At 32.1% G+C, this 22913-nt stretch overlaps 1 protein-coding gene and 1 pseudogene across 1 annotated transcript; one reads left to right on the forward strand and one right to left on the reverse strand.

The window, feature by feature from the left end:
- Nucleotides 1-4498: 4498 nt before the first annotated feature.
- On the reverse strand, nucleotides 4499-5119 carry LOC120135167. Its single transcript, XM_039151492.1, has one exon. It carries the CDS (start codon nucleotides 5117-5119, stop codon nucleotides 4499-4501), a length of 621 nt encoding a protein of 206 aa, XP_039007423.1.
- Nucleotides 5120-12301: 7182 nt separating this feature from the next.
- LOC120134995 lies at nucleotides 12302-22381 on the forward strand (annotated as a pseudogene).
- Nucleotides 22382-22913: the final 532 nt, after the last annotated feature.

Raw genomic sequence — 22913 nt, forward strand, 5'->3', positions numbered from 1 at the left:
CCAAACTTTTTATATTAATTATCTATTTTACTGATTATGTCTGTCTTGAAATTTTATTTATATCTATCGTAATATAAAAAATTTATGTTATTCATATATATGTCAACTCTCTAAAATATTTTTGAATCTAGCACCAATCCTCAACACACCTCAATTATTTTCCTTATCAATTAAAAATAGGGGTCGGATGAAACCCCAACCAAAAGGGTTTGGGATATAGGTAGTTTATATATTTTAATTATTTTCATTGTTTTAAATTATATTTAAAATTAAATATTAATAAATTAGACAACTCATAATAAAATAAATCACATTATCCTCATAGAGGGATTAAAATAGGAGAAATTCAAAAGTTTAATGATTAAATTATTTTTTTAAAACTTTAATAATCAAAATAGAAATGAGAAGATAGTTCAATGATGAACATTATAATTTACTCTATATTTTTTCTTAAAAAATGAATAAGCGAAAATAAGCAGGGAGTATCACTTGTCACATAACATAATTACTGAATAAAAAAAATTAGAACGAACAACTTAAAATTGAGAACTTTAATTTTAAAAAATAAAAGTCTAATATAAAAAGATTCCAATTAAACCTAATAATTAACCATTATGAAACATGGAAATCCAATGAAGAATACCCCGACAGTGTTAGCACCGATATTTGGTTGGGCAGTCTTTTTTCACATTTCCAAAGTTATGTTCGTTGAGGTGATGTGTGAGACCCTCTTTTCATCAAATTTAATCACAAAATTGTTTAAAATTTATAAAATATGATTATAAAGCATAGGATATGTGTATTGGGGTCAATTAAAGGTACAAAGTTTTGAAAAACCCTTACAGAAAATATACGATATGCAGGGATTAGAGGGAACAGACGTGAAATTTTAGTTGAGTTGTCGACCATTTTTCAAAAGAACATTTTCGAGTCCCAATTTCCACACAATATATATATATATTTAGAGAGAGAGAGAAGAGAGGGAGAGGGGGTTAGGATTCACGTATGCAGTGTAAAATTCTTTTAGTTTTACACTTTTTAGGACCGTTGGATTAAAAAAAATCAAAGGTTGAGATTAACTCATTTTTTAGTGAATATCTTATCATTTTTTACTGTTAATATCAATATTTAATTTCTTTTAACAAATGATCATAAAAAGATGTAACCCAAAAATTTGGCTAGTGACCAAAACATAATTTTTGAAAGTTTAGTAGCTAAAGTATAAATTTGAGGAAGTTTAGAGACCAAAGTGGTATTTTTCCTGAGAAGAATTTTATTTCGTAAATGAATAGTTCACCCCCAAGAAAGATGCTTTTGTGGGAATTAGATTTTTGATGCGAAATTTGTATTAAAAGCTATAAGATAGTAAAGTTCGGTAAAATATTCAAATAACATGATTGAAAAATTAGGAAAAATTGAAGGATGATGTAAAGAGGTTAAACATATTATTTTTATATTTTAGAATGTTAAACTTTGACATGAATTCTTGGAATTAAGTTCAACATTTATGTTGTGACATGAAATTAGCATCGAAAGAATTTTGAGAGAATTCTTTATATTTGTATGCATAGTTAGAATGGAATATAACATTTACTTTTGATTTTAGTTGCTCTGTAATTGATGTGTGTAAACCATCCAAGTTCAATTAGAGTCAAGTCATTAACAAAGGAAATGATGAGAGCTCTTATAAAGCCTTTGGGAAGACTACATTTTGGTTGTGTTTAAAGTATGAAGGAGAGTGCATGTTTATGGTGTATCCATGCTAAATGTAAGCATTGGCTTGCGACGAGCCAGTGGCTGAGTTACTATGATAAGAAGTGACTCTTGAATATTTTGTGACTTTGTGATTCATGAATTTAGGTTAAATTTGTATTTAGAAGATTAAATTGCATAAATGTTAAAGAAACAAAATTGTACCGATTTTCATACAAGAAGTGTTTTACAAGTATCATGTGACATCTCTAACTCATATTCAGCTCATATACAAAAAAATATTGTTACATGCACAAACTAGAAAGTTTAACCATATGTAATTGTATCTTTTAAAATAATATTAAAAATGTTGCCTTTTGTGATAGGTAAGATAATGAATAAATAATCTACACATTTTTTGAGTTTATGACCAATAAATTTCTTTAGATAATACATTGTAAAAAAATTCAAATGGGGTGATGAAAATTTATTTTTTTCAAATAGGGTGTTTGTTACGGTGACACTAAAAAGACGTTGAAAGCACGTGATTTTGGTGATTTACAAACATTGCCTTTGATGATAGGTAAGATATCATCAAATGAATAGATAATTTATACATTTTTCTAGTCTATGACCGACAAAAGTCTTTAGATAATACAATGTAAAAAAATATTCAAATGGAGTGGTGGAAAAAAAGTTTCAAATGGGGTGGTGGAGACGTATTTGGGAAGATGATCGGATGACCTAACGATTTCTAGATTGTATAGCTCATTAGACTGCACACATCATGAAATATGAGAATTTATGTTACGATTATTAACGTTATTGGCTTGTAACAAAGCGATTGTTCCACTATCAATTCCTATTGAATTGACGATGTGTCTCGTTAATAAAAATTTAATATCTAATTTAACCTCTAAAGTGTTATTAAAAAAACAATATGATCGTTTAAATCTTCTAAAACATAAATTGTGACTCGTCGTGTAAATCTACACAAGCCAATCACATGAAATTAGAGTTTATGATGGGTGAACGAAGGGGATTGACTTGTGAAGACCCATCCGATGAGTCACGGTTTATGTTTTAGAAGATTTAAAAGATAATATTAGTGTTTTAACAATAGTTTAAGAGTCAAATTAGATATTAATCTTTTTATTAACTAGTCACAATTGGATTATATATTTTGATCTCACACGTTATCGATTTATTACATTTTGGTCACTTTAATGTTAACTTCCATTACTTTAATCATGTGGTCCTCTAGTAAAATAAAATAACTTCAAACAAAATATCAATTTGGCTTTAAACTTTTATCAAAATCTTAATTTAGTCAAAATATCAATTTCGATCATTTACATTATCGATTTCTTACAATTTAATCACTATGACATTTGACCTCCATTATTTTAATGATGTGGTATATTAGTAAAATGACATCATTGTTCTAATGCTCTCTTACACATGAAAATTTCCCTACACATGAAAATTTACTAAAATTTTAAAAGCCTATCTCTTTTCTTCTTCATTCAATCAAATATTTTTTTTTCTATGTAAAATATGGCGACACTTCAAGTAGCAAACCCAAAGGAATTACCATCATTAACTTCTTCTTCTTCTTCTTTGTTTACTATAAGACAACATTTTTCTTCAAAATATCCATTGAAGAAAAGCTTTTTGAGGATGCGTTACCGTTTGGGAGGGATAAGCTGTTCCTTTGCTCCAGTGGTAACAATGTTGTTAATCGAGTGATTGGGTAGCAGTTTACGTGTTAGTTTTCAGCTGTTTCTCCATTGGATTTTGTTTAAAGTTTGCAAATTTTGTGAAATTTACTGGCTTCTTCCACTCTCCAACTAGAATTTTTGTAGGGTTTCCTATTGTTTGGACTATTGACACTTGAAAGTCTCATTTTTGAGTGGTTTTGGACTCTGAATCAATCGACTGAAAAGCAGACAGCGGTGGCAATCCACTTCTGGGTGAATAAGATGTAGTAGGGATGGACACAAAACTGTATGACTGAGAAAGATATGACTGAGAACGAACATATAAAATATTAAGAGGATGAACTTATAAAATTTTAAAAAAAAATTTTGTAACTGCTGGCATGAATGGAGGCATCTGGTACGATGTTGCCCTCGTTGTCGTCCATATAACTAAAAAGGTCAGTTATTTGAATGTTGGTGTGGTAACAAACGAACCGTCTAGAAGTAGAGAAGTAGAGATGTATTAGGGGACTCATGAGGCATTTTTCTATTTAAAAGTTTTAAATTCTTATATAATTCAAGTATCTATTAAAATTTTCTATTAATAATATGTTTTTATCCTTAAAATATATAAATTCACTTTTAAAATAATTTGTAAATTTCATCTTTAATATAAACACATGTGTCTATCTTTGTCTACTAGGGTTATGTAAATTGCAAGACAATAACACTGGGAGCCTAGGAGGAAGGCTTGAGGATGGATGGTTGATAATTAAGGAAGAAGCTTGCTAAAATTGACGAGTTTTCATGGAAGAGATGATGTTAAAGAAGATGAATTACAGGCGGTGATTAATATTTTGACTAAATTAAATATTTTTCTCATTAAAAAAATAAAACAATAATTGTATACTCATTAGTATTTAAATTTCAGTGATGAAAAGAAAAAAACTTTCGAGAAAAAAAGTTGAAGGCATAATTTTCATATGATGATTTCGAGGAATTAGATTTCTTAAAAGATAATCGCTTACACAGTATTTATATATACACAAATTTAAACATTGAACAGAAGAAAAAAAGATCAAATAACACAGTATTTCAGTTGTTCATTACGTTTCTAAGAACAAGGAAGTTTTCCTAATGCTCGACCGGCTCCGTCGACCGGAGAATCCAACGGCTGTCGATGCCCCATTTCCGCATTTGGCCACGGTCCTAACATTCTCCATCAGTTCTTGAGTTCGAGCTTCTTGTGACAAAATCTCCGACAGCTGTTCCGTGCCGATCACCAGCTTCACTTTCCAGAATCCACGACTGCCGTTGTTCTTGTTGTTGTACCTGGAGAAAACATCAGTATGCGATCTCTTTAAAACCCCCTGGACATCACTCGACAACCTGTATGGAGAAATGGCCGACGCCGACGACGGCTGGACTTTGTCGGACTTGGACCGGACGTGCCCTTTATTGCCGTCGCCGTTATCTACGCTGCTTCCGTTTCCGTTGAGCGGAAGTAAATAGTATGTTTTCCCGGGGAGGAGTTCTTCATGGTGACAAATCGGTTTACAAAGCAGATCATTGCTTCGGAAAATAGCATTTCCAGGGAATTCATCGACGATGTTTCGTGCCGATATCGGCGCCGAAAACTCCATGATTCCGCCGTTCGATGTTACGACTTTGATCAGTCCGTCGGCTTCTTCTTCTTCTTCAAAGCCCCCGAACAGGCAGTTTCCCATGTGTAAAATGACAAAGAAAATAGCGTGCTTGCAGGATGGTGGAGGTTTAAAGAAAGGGGAAAGACAATATAGCGTCGGTGGTGGGATTCTTCTTCAGAGATTCCTTATTTAATCCAAAAGATGGCAATACAAATCCAGACAAGCGTAAAGAGAAAAAAAGATAAGAAATTAGAGCACTATTAATGGTGCATGCTTATTACAAGCCAACATCAAGTGCCTATTTGTGAGAGTTTGGCCCAACACTACGCGTAGGGAAAGGACATTTTTTATGAGTATTTGGTGTAGTAACTTGGACAATGAATCATATCACATGCTATTGTGGTATAAATTGGATTTTAGCGAATAAGGTTGTGTTCGTATTTGTTCGTTTATTTTTAACGATATTTATGTTCTATTTATGTTCGTTTAAACTTATAATATCGTGACTATTTGTTTATTTATAAAGGTATTTGTGTTCAACTTATTTAACATTCGGGAACATGTTAGTTTATATGTTCAAACGTTGGCGAATATGTTCATCAAAATTGGTGAAATACACCCTAATCAAGCTTCTTAAACATCACAATTTGAACTTCAAAGTTCACGTTATGTTCAATTTAGTTCATACATTTATCAATATTTGGTTTATACATTTACCAATATTTCAAATGGGTTTATGCGTGAACTGAGGAGGGGTGGAGACAGTTGTCCCCTGAAATTTTTAAATTATCTTATATTTTAGACATTTTTAATGTATTTTTATTGATAATCGGTTTACACCCTTAAAATTTTATAGGTTCACTCCATTCTAAAATTTATAAATTCGTTCCCTCACATAAAATCTGGAGTCCGCCCTTGTATGTTTTGTTCATGTTTGTTAAATGAATACAAAATTTTTGTACATTCATATTTATTTATTTAATTTAATGAACAAACCTTTTCATTTATGCCTCTCGCTTTGGGACTAAGTGAACTACGTGGGGAGGGTTCATTTATGCAGTACGGGTGGGAGTGGAACCCAAGTAAAAATAACGTCTAATTTAAAAGGCTTAAACATAAGAAAGGTTCCAACGTGTATTTTGATTTCAATACGGCAATTAACTTTTTTTTTTTATTTCAGTTTGATACATAACATTTCAATTCGTAATTTAATTTAAATTAAATTATGACGGACAGTTAATTTTGAACATTAAAAAATATTTTCCCTCTTATATTCTCGTTCTTTTTCTTCTTCTTCTTTAACCCAAATCATTTCCAGATTTGCCTGCTGGTTCAAATGTCCTCTTCAGTCTTCATCTTGGCCGAGGGGTTTTGTGAAAATTTTAAGAAAAGAGCGATTTCAAAGATGGGAAGCAGCAACTTCCATGGGAGTTGTTCGATAAGGAAGCTTAGTAATATTTCCCATGGCAGCAATTTCAAGTCTTCGTTTTATGGCTCTGCCAACCTTCCATTTCCCAGAGCTGCCATTCCTTTACTTAGTTTAATATTTCTACAACTCCTTACCGTTTTCTCTCTAACTTTTTCCTTACTGGATTTCTCGAATCTGACCAATTTTTTCTTGTAGAATCTTGTTTTTCCCCTGTTCGTTGCGCCGTCAGTTTTCGATTCTTGTATTGGTGCTTGTGTGAGATTGGCTTTGGGATTTCTCTGTAGTTCTTAACACTTACAATATGATCTATTACCAGGGGAAAGTGAAGCAGATTGTTGGGTCAACTCTTACAGATTCAAAGGAGGATAGATCAACCCTTGTAAGCAATTTAGAATCGGATGAGTCGGCAGCCGAGTTCGCGGAAATGTACAAAAACCCATTTGATGGGTTTCTTTTTTCTATATTTTTTTTGGCTTTTTGTTGTGTTTTGGTTGGTGATGAAATGGGATTTTGTCCGTCAAATCTTTACCCACTTGAACTGGTTTTAGGAAGAGAGGGAAATGGGATTTGCAGCCTTCGGTGAAGAAGAAAGAGAAAGGGAAGGGAAAGGGAAAGGGAAAGGGAAAGGGAAAGGGAAAGAGAAAGAGAAAGGGAAAGGGAAAGAGAAAGAGAGGGAAATAAATTTTTTAATTAATTTTTTATTTTAGAAATTATTTTTAAATATTAAAAAAATATCAGATGACATTTAACGATCGGAATTAACGGTCCGTCACGGTCTAACCCAAACTAAGTTACGGAATAAAACATTAAACATCAAATTAGAACAAAAAAAACGTTTAACACCAAACATAAACCAAAGTACACGGGACATCTTTTTTTATATTTAAGCCAATTTAAAACGTACAATAACATTTTATCCTCTTAAATTTATGTGTATAAATTATTTTTCAGTCAATTTATATATCTAACGTTATAAACGTTATCATTTTAATTATCTCAAACATAATAGTGTTACAAAATTCTTTAAGTAATACATGTCATATTCAGGTAGTTTTAAAAATTTTATTTAAAAAATAAAATATTTATTTTTAAAAAATCATAATTTTTTCTTTCAAAAATACAAAAAAAAACTTCTTAAATCTCTAATTCCACCCCATATTAATATTTGTTAAATGGAGTCATCCCGGCCAGTTTAACGGTAACAAGGAAGCAATGTCATCGTCAATAGGGATGGAGACAAATCCCAGCAGTGCTCCAATCACCATTGCAACACCACTCATCGTCGCTTCGTTTTCTTCTCTTTTGCGTCTCTCTCCCTTTCTTTCTCCAATTCATACCATCGTAGCACCACTCCTTGACCACCATTTTGTCATCGTCGAAACCCATCGACCAATCATCAGATTCCACTTTCAACCACCCATTATTTTCAGTCAAATAGGAAATCAGGGTTTTGAGATTTGTGGATTAGGGTTTTATGAAATGGGGGGCATTTTATGTAAAATAGAAAAGTGTTTGAGTTTTTTTAAATATATTATATTTTGAAGTTTTTTTTTTTAAAAATTAAAATTATCATAACGTGACATGTGTTATTTAACATAATTTTTTAACACTGTCACGGTTGGAGATCTAAAATTATCAAAACGTGACATGTGTTATTTAACAAAATTTTTTAACACCGTCACAATTAGAGAACTATTTTAAAATCACGTTTTTGGGTGTTTGATCAATTGCGAAAGTATGGAGGTTTTGGTCGTGAGTGGTTGGTCGTCACATGTGTTGGGTGTTCAATTAATTGAAGGCATTGGTGGCGACTGACAGTGGCAAAAAGATTAAAATTAAGGTTTTAAAATTTTTATTTTTTAAGATTTGATTTTTTTAGGTTTTTTAAATTATATTTTTTATTTTAAATTAAAATTATTAAAATTACCAAAACATGACATATGTCACTTAACGAATATTTTTAACGACGGTTAACGCTCGGACACCTAAAATGATAATGGATAAAATGTTAGGAACCTCTTATTAACCAAAAATTCTTTATGCACCAAATTATATTTCAAGGTATAGTTTGAGCACTTATTTTTAAATTAAGCCAATTATTTAATACATTTGAGTCAATTTAATAAAAATATTTGATATAAAAATATGTGTCTAAACTATACCTAAAATTAACTTTAGGCGCCTAATGAATTTTTTACCCAAAATAGGTGTCTAACATTTTTAATATTACACTTTTAGATACTTATACCGTAAGTCGTTAAAAATTGTTAAGTGACTCGTGTCACATTTATATATTTTTTAAAATTTTTTATTTAAAAATATTATTATTTTAAAAAACTCAAATCTCTTTAAAATCACAAAAAAAAAATCAAAATCCAAAAATCTTTAATATCAAATGATATTTACAACTATAGTCGGTTATCTCCGACCACAACCTCGTCGCCGAATAATTCCCCACTTGTCGTCACCGAGTAGTTCTCCCCTTTGTTATCACCCATCCAAGAACCAACTACATCTTTATTATTATCTCAAATCCTTAAATACCTAAACTCTTAAATCTCTAACCTTAAATTTAAAATGTGGCCAAGTTGGGGGCATCGCCTCACTTGAATTTCATGGAAATTTATGGTGTGAACGTACTACGGAAGGGGATTGTAAGACGGGCGAGGGATTTTAAAATTGACAGAAACTGCGTTTCTTAAGATTGTTTATATAAAAGAATATATTTTTATTTGAATGTTTTTCTTGAGGTTTTTTATATGAGCTAATAGTATTTTTAGTATTAAGTAAAAATTAAGACAATAATCTTTTATATGAGGAATTTATGGAAATGTTTCCTGACTATAAGAAAAGTATGTTTCTAAGAATTGTTCGTATAAAATAATATCTTTTTAATTTTTTTAAAAAGTGGATCATAATTTAAATATCATTTGAATTTACAATTTTCAAACATAAAGATGATATATAATTGCTTAAGTACCAATTTTGGACATTGTGGACTTGCTCATCATTTCTTATGCGTAATCGACTCCCAAACCTTTTCAAAATGAGATTCTGGTTAAAAGTAGGCTATTTTTATATTTTTACCTAATTTCTCTTTAAAAATTATTTTAAAAATAATTTTAGGTATTTGACCTACCTAACTCAAAGGTCGATGGAGACTCCAAATTTTTTATTTTCAAAACCCTATCATTTTCAAAAGTCGTGCTGTTTTTATTGTGTTATAAAAAGGTTGTCGACATTGGGTAAATATTAAAAGGGTAAATTACACATTTTCATTTATTCGTTGGTATTTTTTTATTATTTTATTGAATCATGAGGATAAAAAACTATAAATCACTTTGCTCCTAGTATGAATTGAACTTAAGTCTTTTACATGAGAAACAAATCACCTAAGCAATGAGCTATGCTAGTCATTTAGTTAAATTTCATTACATTTTGTATTTAACTTATATAATGGTTTAATCACAAAATCAATATTTTGTTTAAAAATACTCACTTACTCATTATTAAATTAAAAGACAAATTGCACGAATCAACTTACCTTAGTGGTTAAAAGAATCATTGTTGTTCCTAGAGGTTATGAGCTTGAGCACCAGTGGTAGTAGCAAGGAATTGAGCGGTCATTGTCAAATGGTTGAGAACATTTAGAACATATATTAATTTGTAATAACATTAGTTCAATAAAAAATAAAAAATTAAAAAACTAATTTTTCACTTTATTTAAAAATAAAAAATAATTAAATAGTTTATATATTTTAGAAAAATTATATGAAATAATTATAAAAAATATATCTATAATATTATAAAAATATTTATTTAATTTTAAAATAAAATTATTTATATTATTTTTAAATTATCTATTTAATTTTAAATAATTTTAAGTTTAGAGTAAATTATATGTTTAGTATACAACTATTACTTTGGTTTCATACAATATTATCTAAAATTAAATAGATAGTTTTAAAATAATATTATATAAAATAAATAATTAATATTATTTCAAATAAATAACCAATGTGATTTTAAAAATTAAATAAATATTTTAAAATAATTTCATAATATTATAAATATACTTTTTAAAATAATAATATAAATTTTATAAATATATATAAATAATTATTTAGTTATTTTTATTTTCAAATAAAGTAAAAATTATTCTTTAATTTAATAATGATATAAGCAAGTATTAAATTTGATATAATAAAAATATATTTACATTATAGTTGAATTACTAAGCTTTTTTGAAGTGTCACATATTCAAATTTTATAATTATTGATTTTGTGATGATACTATTATATAAGTTAAATATAAAATATGGTAAAATTAACTTAAATTACTAGTTTAACTCAATTGTTGAGTGCTATGCATTTCATGTAAGTGGCATAAGTTCAATTCATGCTAGGAGTAAGAATAATTACTTTTATTTTATCTCATAATTGATGACACGTGTCAACATTTAATTAGTTGAATAAAATTAATTAAAAAAATATTGACGGAGAAATAGAAAGGTGATATGGAAACTAGAAAAAAATATAAAATTGACATGTCGTACCATATTAGTATTATCGTTAATAGTTTTGAAAAAAATAAAGTTAAGGTACTAAAATAAAATAAAAATGATAGTGCAGGTGATAAATGTATAATTTACATTTTTAATATTATTTAATAAAAATAATTTAATTAATGAAATGTTTCGATGTATCACTATAATTATATATTAGGATGTATACTTGTGTGCGAGAATTATTACCAGGCTTATAAAAGGTAGAGGACAAGTTTGTAATTGTCTCTTCCGATTTCCCTACATTCTCTCATTGACCTCATCGATCATCGGCTCCGTTTCCGATCCAAATCCGTTGAATTTTGAAGAACAGCGAATTTCATCGACCATGACGATTCAGGATTCAGGATTCAGGATTCAGAATGGAGGAAGGGGTAAGTTGTTTGCCGTGCACGCCCGAGGAGCAAAAGAGGAACGTTACTGAATTGAAAAACGAATCCGAACGCAATTTGAAGGAAGGAAACTTGTATTTCGTTATTTCGAGCAGGTCCGTTTTAAAATTAATTTAAAGTTTCTTTTCTTTTCTTGTTGTTCTTTGGAAAATCTATGAGGGTAATTTGTTTTATTTTGGAATATCCAATTTATTTGTGAATATTCAATTAAAATTAGGTTTAAATCACCAACTTTTTTTTTCAGGTGGTTTCGAAGGTGGGAGAGTTATGTTGGGATAGATGCTAATGGGAATTTGAATCAGTTTTCTGATTATCGACATTCAAATATGGATTCTTTCAACTCGACGGAAATGCCCGGCCCTATTGATAACTCGGATATAATTAAAAATGGGAGTGATGGCAATTGCAAGGAATATGATATATTGCTCCGTGGAATGTTGATGGAAGGGCAGGATTATGTTTTGGTGCCTAAAAAAGTTTAGGAAAAGCTTCATGAATGGTAATGGTTCACCTCTGGCTATTTTCGCATTGATAAATAGAATGTATATCGTATATGCGTTGACCACTTAAATGGTTTGCTGAGTTATTAAAAATCTTAGATCAAGTGATGTAGTTATCGAAAAGTGTAAGCCATTACGTATTTATTCAATGTTAATTGTGATTTAGTAGTTTATGTTACTAAAACAGATATTATTAAAAATAATATGCACTATGCAAACAAATTTTTTGCTCCAAGGATTTATGTATATTTCTTTACTGGTTAAAGCAATTAACATAAGCAACTTGATTTTATGCAATGTGCCTGATGTACAGTAAGATAACAGGTAAAATTTGTTTCTGTTTTTTATTTTTCTTGTTATATCATTTTAGGTATAAAGGCGGGCCAGCATTGCCGAGAAAGATGATTTTGCAGGGTGTGTTTATCACAGAAATTTTGATGTTGAGGTTTACCCACTTTGTCTTAACTTGATTGATTCCAGGGATGAAAGCCAGTCAGTTATATGGTTAAGTAGAAAGGTATGGCTTTTTTCTGCCCAAGTCCAGGGATTTTCCATTCTTTGTCTTATCTTGTTCTGCGAAATGGAAAGTAACAGTAAAAAAAATTTAGCTAACACAAGCTTCAACTTTTGATGTGTGTTCATTTTAAGTTTTGAAATCGATGATGAAACTGAAAATCATTCCAACTGTATCCAATTTCTAAAGTGATATCACATTTCCTTTAGGTTTTCGAGTTTTTCTTTCAAGTTTTTTATGTCCATGAAATTTTCATCTTTGTGGTAGACCATGCCGGTTCTAACTTTTGGTTGGATTACATTTTTAGGCTTCGGTAACTGAGCTTTTCCAGAAGGTCTGTGCACTCAGGGGAGTAGAGCAGGACAAGGTGAGAATATCTGTTTCTTTTTCCTTTTAAACATGTATACTTAAATATAATTATTTTAGAAGATTTGTATGCTTTAAATCAACTTCAGTTACATGTTTTGGTTCATTATATATTTCTAGGTTCACATTTGGGATTACTTCAAGAAGAGAAAGCATGCACAGTTGTTTGCTTCAAACAAAAGCCTAGAGGAATCAAATTTGCAGATGGACCAAGATGCGAGTACCTTTTTGTTTTCCCTTCACTATTTCCATTTCTATTTGGTTTTGATTTATTTGCATGTTTGATGAATCTTTACAGATTCTTTTGGAGCAAGTTGATGGACATCAGTCTTCAAGATTTGGGACGCTTGAGGAGCAAAAGAGGATCGTTACTGAATTGAAAAACGAATCCGAGCGTAATTTCAAGGAAGGAAACTTGTATATCGTTATTTCGAGCAGGTTCGTTTTAAAATTAATTTAAAGTTTCTTTTCTTTTCTTGTTGTTCTTTGGAAAATCTATGAGGGTAATTTGTTTTATTTTGTAATATCCAATTTATTTGTGAATATTCAATTAAAATTAGGTTTAAATCACCAACTTTTTTTTCCAGGTGGTTTCGAAGTTGGGAGAGTTATGTTGGGATAGATGCTAATGGAAATTTGAATCAGATTTCTGATTCTCGACATTCAAATATGGCTTCTTTGAACGCGACGGAAATGCCCGGCCCTATTGATAACTCGGATATAATTTAAAATGGGAGTGATGGCAATTGCAAGGAAGATGATATATTGCTCCGCGGAATGTTGATGGAAGGGCAGGATTATGTTTTGGTGCCTCAAAAAGTTTGGGAGAAGCTTCATGAATGGTAATGGTTCACCTCTGGCTATTTTCGCATTGATAAATAGAATATATATCGTATATGCATTGACCACTTAAATGGTTTGCTGAGTTATTAAAAAATTTAGATCAAGTGATGTAGTTATCTAAAAGTGTGTAAGCCATTATGTATTTATTCAATGTTAATTGAGATTTAGTAGTTTATGTTACTAAAACAGATATTATTAAAAATAATATGCACTATGCAGACACATTTTTTGCTCCGAAGATTTATGTATATTTCTTTACTGGTTAAAGCAATTAACATAAGCAACTTGATTTTATGCAATGTGCCTGATGTACAGTAAGATAACAGCTAAAATTTGTTTCTGTTTTTTATTTGTCTTGTTATATCATTTTAGGTATAAAGGCGGGCCAGCATTGTCGAGAAAGATGATTTTGTAGGGTGTTTATCACAGAAATTTTGATGTTGAGGTTTACCCACTTTGTCTCAACTTGATTGATTCCAGGGATGAAAGCCAGTCAGTTATATGGTTAAGTAGAAAGGTATGGCTTTTTTCTGCCCAGTCGAGGGATTTTCCATTCTGTCTTATCTTGATCTGCGAAATGGAAAGTAACAGTGAAAAAAACTTTAGCCAACACAAGCTTCAACTTTTGATGTGTGTTCATTTTAAGTTTTGAAATCTATGATGAAACTGAAAATCATTCCAACTGTATCCAATTTCTAAAGTGATATCGCATTTCCTTTAGGTTTTTGAGTTTTGCTTTCAAGTTTTTTATGTCCATGAAAATTTTCATCTTTGTGGTAGACCATGCCGGTTCTAACTTTTGGTTGGATTACATTTTTAGGCTTCGGTAACTGAGCTTTTCCAGAAGGTCTGTGCACTCAGGGGAGTAGAGCAGGGCAAGGTGAGAATATCTGTTTCTTTTTATTTTTAAACATGTATACTTAAATATAATTATTTTAGAATATTTGTATGCTTTAAATCAACTTCAGTTACATGTTTTGGTTCATTATATATTTCTAGGTTCACATTTGGGATTACTTCAAGAAGAGAAAGCATGCACAGTTGTTTGCTTCAAACAAATGCCTAGAGGAATCAAATTTGCAGATGGACCAAGATGCGAGTACCTTTTTGTTTTCCCTTCACTATTTCCATTTCTATTTGGTTTTGATTTTGATTTATTTGCTTGTTTGATGAATCTTTACAGATTCTTTTGGTGCAAGTTGATGGACATCAGTCTTCAAGATTTGGGATGCCCGAGGAGCAAAAGAGGATCGTTACTGAATTGAAAAACGAATCCGAGCGCAATTTGAAAGAAGGAAACTTGTATTTCGTTATTTCGAGCAGGTCCGTTTTAAATTTAATTTAAAGTTTCTTTTCTTTTCTTGTTGTTCTTTGGAAAATCTATGAGGGTAATTTGTTTTATTTTGGAATATCCAATTTATTTGTGAATATTCAATTAAAATTAGGTTTAAATCACCAACTTTTTTTTCAGGTGGTTTCGAAGGTGGGAGAGTTATGTTGGGATAGATGCTAATGGGAATTTGAATCAGTTTTCTGATTCTCGACATTCAAATATGGCTTCTTTCAACTCGACGGAAATGCCCGGCCCTATTGATAACTCGGATATAATTAAAAATGGGAGTGATGGCAATTGCAAGGAAGATGATATATTGCTCCGTGGAATGTTGACGTGGAATGTTGATGGAAGGGCAGGATTATGTTTTGGTACCTAAAAAAGTTTGGGAAAAGCTTCATGAATGGTAATGGTTCACCTCTGGCTATTTTCGCATTGATAAATAGAATAATATGCGTTGACCACTTAAATGGTTTGCTGAGTTATTAAAAATCTTAGATCAAGTGATGTAGTTATCGAAAAGTGTAAGCCATTCCGTATTTATTCAATGTTAATTGTGATTTAGTAGTTTATGTTACTAAAACAGATATTATTAAAAATAATATGCACTATGCAAACACATTTTTTGCTCCGAGGATTTATGTATATTTCTTTATTGGTTAAAGCAATTAACATAAGCAACTTGATTTTATGCAATGTGCCTGATGTACAGTAAGATAACAGGTAAAATTTGTTTCTGTTTTTTATTTGTCTTGTTATATCATTTTAGGTATAAAGGAGGGCCAGCATTGCCGAGAAAGATGATTTTGCAGGGTGTTTATCACAGAAATTTTGATGTTGAGGTTTACCCACTTTGTCTTAACTTGATTGATTCCAGGGATGAAAGCCAGTCAGTTATATGGTTAAGTAGAAAGGTATGGCTTTTTTCTGCCCAAGTCCAGGGATTTTCCATTCTTTGTCTTATCTTGTTCTGCGAAATGGAAAGTAACAGTTAAAAAAATTTAGCTAACACAAGCTTCAACTTTTGATGTGTGTTCATTTTAAGTTTTGAAATCGATGATGAAACTGAAAATCATTCCAACTGTATCCAATTTCTAAAGTGATATCGCATTTCCTTTAGGTTTTTGAGTTTTGCTTTCAAGTTTTTTATGTCCATGAAAATTTTCATCTTTGTGGTAGACCATGCCGGTTCTAACTTTTGGTTGGATTACATTTTTAGGCTTCGGTAACTGAGCTTTTCCAGAAGGTCTGTGCACTCAGGGGAGTAGAGCAGGACAAGGTGAGAATATCTGTTTCTTTTTCTTTTTAAACATGTATACTTAAATATAATTATTTTAGAAGATTTGTATGCTTTAAATCAACTTCAGTTACATGTTTTGGTTCATTATATATTTCTAGGTTCACATTTGGGATTACTTCAAGAAGAGAAAGCATGCACAATTGTTTGCTTCAAACAAAAGCCTAGAGGAATCAAATTTGCAGATGGACCAAGATGCGAGTACCTTTTTGTTTTCCCTTCATTATTTCCATTTCTATTTGGTTTTGATTTTGATTTATTTGCATGTTTGATGAATCTTTACAGATTCTTTTGGAGCAAGTTGATGGACATCAGTCTTCAAGATTTGGGACGCCTGAGGAGCAAAAGAGGATCGTTACTGAATTGAAAAACGAATCCGAGCGCAATTTGAAGGAAGGAAACTTGTATTTCGTTATTTCGAGCAGGTCCGTTTTAAAATTAATTTAAAGTTTCTTTTCTTTTCTTGTTGTTCTTTGGAAAATCTATGAGGGTAATTTGTTTTATTTTGGAATATCCAATTTATTTGTGAATATTCAATTAAAATTAGGTTTAAATCACCAACTTTTTTTTTCCAGGTGGTTTCGAAGGTGGGAGAGTTATGTTGGGATAGATGCTAATGGAAATTTGAATCAGTTTTCTGATTCTCGACATTCAAATATGGCTTCTTTGAATGTGACGGAAATGCCTGGCCCTATTGATAACTCGGATATAATTAAAAATGGGAGTGATGGCAATTGCAAGGAAGATGATATATTGCTCCATGGAATGTTGATGGAAGGGCAGGATTATGTTTTGGTGCCTCAAAAAGTTTGGGAAAAGCTTCATGAATGGTAATGGTTCACCTCTGGCTATTTTCGCATTGATAAATAGAATGTATATCGTATATGCGTTGACCACTTAAATGGTTTGCTGAGTTATTAAAAAACTTAGATCAAGTGATGTAGTTATCTAAAAGTGTGTAAGCCATTCCGTATTTATTCAATGTTAATTGAGATTTAGTAGTTTATGTTACTAAAACAGATATTATTAAAAATAATATGCACTATGCAAACACATTTTTTGCTCCGAAGATTTATGTATATTTCTTTACTGGTTAAAGCAATTAACATAAGCAACTTGATTTTATGCAATGTGCCTGATGTACAGTAAGATAACAGGTAAAATTTGTTTCTGTTTTTTATTTGTCTTGTTATATCATTTTAGGTATAAAGGCGGGCCAGCATTGCCGAGAAAGATGATTATGCAGGGTGTTTATCACAGAAATTTGATGTTGAGGTTTACCCACTTTGTCTTAACTTGATTGATTCCAGGGATGAAAGCCAGTCAGTTATATGGTTAAGTAGAATGGTATGGTTTTTTTCTGCCCAAGTGAGGGATTTTCCATTCTGTCTTATCTTGTTCTGCGAAATGGAAAGTAACAGTGAAAAAAAATTTAGCTAACATAAGCTTCAACTTTTGATTTGTGTTCATTTGAAGTTTTGAAATCTATGATGAAACTGAAAATCATTCCAACTGTATTCAATTTCTCAAGTGATATCGCATTTCCTTTAGGTTTTTGAGTTTTGCTTTCAAGTTTTTTTTGTCCATGAAAATTTTCATCTTTGTGGTAGACCATGCCGGTTCTAACTTTTGGTTGGATTACATTTTAGGCTTCGGTAACTGAGCTTTTCCAGAAGGTCTGTGCACTCAGGGGAGTAGAGCAGGACAAGGTGAGAATATCTGTTTCTTTTTCCTTTTAAACATGTATACTTAAATATAATTATTTTAGAAGATTTGTATGCTTTAAATCAACTTCAGTTACATGTTTTGGTTCATTATATATTTCTAGGTTCACATTTGGGATTACTTCAAGAAGAGAAAGCATGCACAGTTGTTTGCTTCAAACAAAAGCCTAGAGGAATCAAATTTGCAGATGGACCAAGATGTGAGTACCTTTTTGTTTTCCCTTCACTATTTCCATTTCTATTTGGTTTTGATTTTATTTATTTGCATGTTTGATGAATCTTTACAGATTCTTTTGGAGCAAGGTTGATGGACTCAAGATTTGGGATGGATTCTACAGGAAATGAACTAGCTTTTGTTTCTGTGGAACCTTCAAGATCGTCCTTTACAATTGCTGGAGGGCCAGCATTGTCTAATTGTCACTCCTCTGGTTACAAATCAAATCTGTACCCAGGAAGCTCCATAGGCTAAGGATTAATAGATAGTAGTGATAGTTTTGATGCGTATAATTCCGTTAGAAAAGGAGAGACAAGGGGTTTGACCAGGTTGCAGAATCTAGGAAATACTTGTTTTATGAATAGTGCTCTTCAGTGTTTAGTGCACACACCGCCTCTTGTTGAGTATTTCTTGAAAGATTACAGTAATGAGACCAACACCCAAAATCCTTTGGGAATGCATGTAAGCTGTAGTGCTATCAACCATTGTTTTTGTAGTTTACTGTGAATTATACATATGGGCAATTTTGGCACCTTTTTCTTGAGCACTTCACTAAATCTCCAATCTAAGTTGTACTCGTGCAGGGTGAGCTTGCACTTGCTTTTGGTGAGTTGTTACGGAAATTATGGTCCTCGGGACAAACATCAATTGCTCCGCGTGTATTTAATGGGAAACTTGCTCAATTTGCACCACAGTTCAGTGGTTATAACCAGCATGATTCTCAAGTAAGTACCATTTTTTTAATATATGAACTTCTGAAGCATCAGCAATTGGTAATTTGTATAAATCAGTGGGCATTATGTTATTAGATTATGTTTACCGCAACAATATTTAGTTCAAAAGGAAGTGATGAATGCTTTTTTTTTCGTGAAAAATAACAGATTGAATGCTTGGTTGGCTTACAATTATAATTTTGGTACTTTCAAAGTGCCCCTAGGAAGGTCTGTCAGTTAATGATTGTATGATTGTTTAGCAAAATGCCGTATGCAGGATGAGTTATTTTAGCTGTCACTACTTTTAATAGTGTAATGCATGTTCAAAACCATCCTTAGCTTTAGTTTGATATGACTTTTTATGCTATAGGCTTGGCACAAAACTTTTGCATTATATTTTAAAAGCAACTTAGGATTAAGTAAACTTCAAATGTTGTTTAAATGGTATAATAGTTATCGCTTTTAAGGGGTACATCTACTATTTTAATGAGATTTATGCTTTTTTTTCTAAATGATGGAGTATCTTTTCTTTAGGAACTTTTGGCTTTCTTACTGGATGGACTGCATGAAGACTTGAATCGTGTCAAACAAAAACCTTATATTGAAATGAAGGATGCTGACAATCGTCCTGATGAGGAAGTAGCGGCTGATTCTTGGAAAAATCACAAGGCCCGAAATGACTCGGATATCGTGGATGTTTTTCAAGTGAGAAATTTTCTTATTGATCTGCATTTTTTGATTTAGAGCTGCATATTTTAGTCAATCTTAAAGTTCTGTCAGAAAGTTGAGAGCCATATTAGGGTTTTATTGTCTGGAAAATACAATTACTCATTAACAGTTGTTGCTAGTGCCACTTTAAGCAGATTGATAACAAAATCCATTTTTTAGCATTATTAGGATTGGCTTTTGTTTACATTCTTTAAGATTTGGGCATTTCAGTCTATAGGTGCATACTGCCTAGTGCTTTGCAGTACTTTTCCTTGTCTATTTGTTTTTCCTCATCTTTCATGTTATTTTAGATTCTGAGCATGGAAATGTAAGACAATTTTCTCCCATGCTACTAACAACTGGAATATTTTTTATAATGCTCTTGCTTCTCAGGGCCAATATAAGTCGACACTGATTTGCCCAGTTTGCAGCAAAATTTCAATTACTTTTGACCCTTTCATGTATCTGTCATTGCCACTAGCCCACTACCTTCCACTGTCACTAGGACTATGGTAGTGACAGTGTTTTATGGTGATGGAAGTGGTCTCCCAATGCCATATTCTGTCTCTGTGCTGAAAAATGGTTTCTGCAAAGATCTCCTTCTGGCTTTGCGTACTGCTTGTTCCTTGAAGACTGATGAAAACCTTCTTGCGGAGGTAAACGTTTCTTGAATTGATTCTTACTTTCATTATAACTGTTTCAGGTATAAGTTACCTTGATTGCTTGATGTGTTCAATATTCTATATCAGGTTTATGAAAACAAGATTTACCGATTTTTGGAGATACCCTTGGAGCCATTGGTTTCGATAAAAGACAATGAACATATTGTGGCCTTCCGGTATCAGAAAAAGGGGATGGAGAAAACTAAGCTAGTAATTTTTCATTCCTATTAAAAAAAACTAGTAATTTTTCATCGATGGCATGAAAAGATTATTTCTCTCTAGCTATTGGATTCTGTCAAGCAAATTATGTTGTTTTAATTTGATTTATTACCATCTTTAGGCATTCTGGTATTTTGGAAACCAAGGGATCCATAGTATCATCTATCATCTATCATTGCCATTGTCTGGTTATTGTCATCTGTGTCATGCAGTTCATCCATCAACTGTATTTATTTAATAAGCTTGGTGAGAGAAAGGGGGGAGATGAATTTATTGAATAAATAAACTGTTTTCTTCTTTTATTAAGATTTTGTACTAAAATACTGTGCTTTCCAGATCCAAATCAGATTATCTTAAAAGAGGAAAGGAGCTTTTCGGAACTCCACTGATTACTTATTTGGAAGGAGACCAAATAAGTGGAGCTGATATTGAAACTGCTGTTTCTAAAGTATTGTTACCTTTCAAAAGAATGTGTTCTTCCTCTAAGTTTCATATTGGCAGAGAGAATGACTTCCTCTCGGATGGTCTCAATGAAACATGCAGCAGTTCTGTAACTCACTCAGTTGAAAATGCAGAATTTGAGGATACATCGAACACGGACTTATCACTCTGGCTCCATTTGACAGATGACAGGGTAATGACCTTCAAGCCTCTTAAGAAGGATACCCTCTTTGAATCTGGGAAAATCTTTGGGAAAGTCTTAAGGGTTGTGCTGGATTGGACTGACAAAGAACAGGAGCTCTATGATGCCAGTTACTTGAAAGACCTCCCTGAAGTTAATAAAGCAGGGTTTACTGCTAAAAAGACACGTCAGGAATCCTTCTCTCTATCTTCATGTTTAGACGCTTTCCTGGTGGAAGAACCACTTGGGCCTGATGACATGTGGTAAGTAATGTAAACATGTTTAAATGGATTTGATATAACAAAGTTGTGGATTGTCTCGTAAACAGTATTGATACCTTAATGATGTGACCAAAACAATGGATGCAGGTATTGTCCTCGATGCAAGGAACATCGGCAAGCTATAAAGAAGCTAGACTTGTGGATGCTACCAGAGATTATTGTTTTTCACTTGAAACGCTTCACTTACGGCCGATACCTAAAGAACAAGATAGACACTTTTGTGAATTTCCCTATTCACAATCTTGATTTGAGTAAATATGTCTTGAACAAAGATGGACAGTCTTATACATATGAGCCATATGCCATCAGTAACCACTATGGTGGACTAGGAGGCGGCCACTACACTGCATATGCTAAGGTAAAGTCATCTCTCATGGATAATACTTAAGCAGCATGCGTCTCACTCGTAATTTCAAATTTGTGACTGTCTCTATATCATGGATGATTTGATGGTACTTAGGATTGGCTTCCATACGAGTTACTGATTCGAACGATGCCTAAAGAGTCTTTAATTTTCCACTCTTGCAGTTGGTTGATGAAAATAGTTGGTATCATTTTGATGATAGTCATGTTTCTCCCGTCAACGATTCTGACATCAAGACTTCAGCTGCTTATCTGTTGTTCTACAAGAGAGTTAGAAGTGAATCCGAGATGGAGACGGAGTCCTCGTCGCATAGTCATTCCGTATCTTAATTACCTAGTTGAGAGAAGCATTCTGCAATACTTTCGCTTTTCTGGAGCTACTTCCATTTGAGTTTATGTTGCAGACAGTACTTGGCCGAGCAAGCCGACCACCCGACCCCCCATTTTATGGAAGATAAACTCACACCAAAAGAATGGCGAAATTCAGGGCAGGGGAGAATATCAGTTCCAATTATGTTATTCATTTTGAAGGAAATTTTGGGGATGGTAGGGAGCCAGCAAGTTTTGGTAATACGGGCCTTAAATACTTAAATATGTATCACGAGCACTGGTGATAGTAGCCAACCATCTATTTTTAGGAGTTGACTTAGTGTAAATATGTCTCTAATTATAGTTTCTAATTTTTAGGGGTTATTTCCTATTTTTTTGTACTAATTCTTACTTTAAAAGATGTAATCTGCTGTTAGAGAAATATCATAATTATTTTTCTCAAATCTATTCATGGTATCAGAGCTGTAGGGATATTTCTGATATATTCTACTTTTTATTTTTCTCCCGTATCTTGTTTTTCTATCATGGCAAACACTGGAAATATTTCTGATTCTGAGACTTCAAAGTAATTCAGAATGTCAACCAAACACTATCTCATAGTGATGTTAATTTGTCCCTCACAATCACTAATCATCGATTAGATGGGAATAATTTTTTACAGTGATCCCAATCGATACTCATGGTGATTCGAGGTCGTGGGAAACTAGGATATATCAGTGGAGAAATTTCACGTCCTCACCATACTAATCCTACATATGCTACGTGGGAACTCAATAATTCTATTGTCATGGCATGGCTGA

The sequence above is a fragment of the Hibiscus syriacus genome, unplaced genomic scaffold (assembly GCF_006381635.1).
Source record: "Hibiscus syriacus cultivar Baekdansim isolate YM2019G1 unplaced genomic scaffold, ASM638163v2 tig00110602_pilon, whole genome shotgun sequence".
Taxonomy (NCBI): Eukaryota; Viridiplantae; Streptophyta; class Magnoliopsida; order Malvales; family Malvaceae; genus Hibiscus; species Hibiscus syriacus.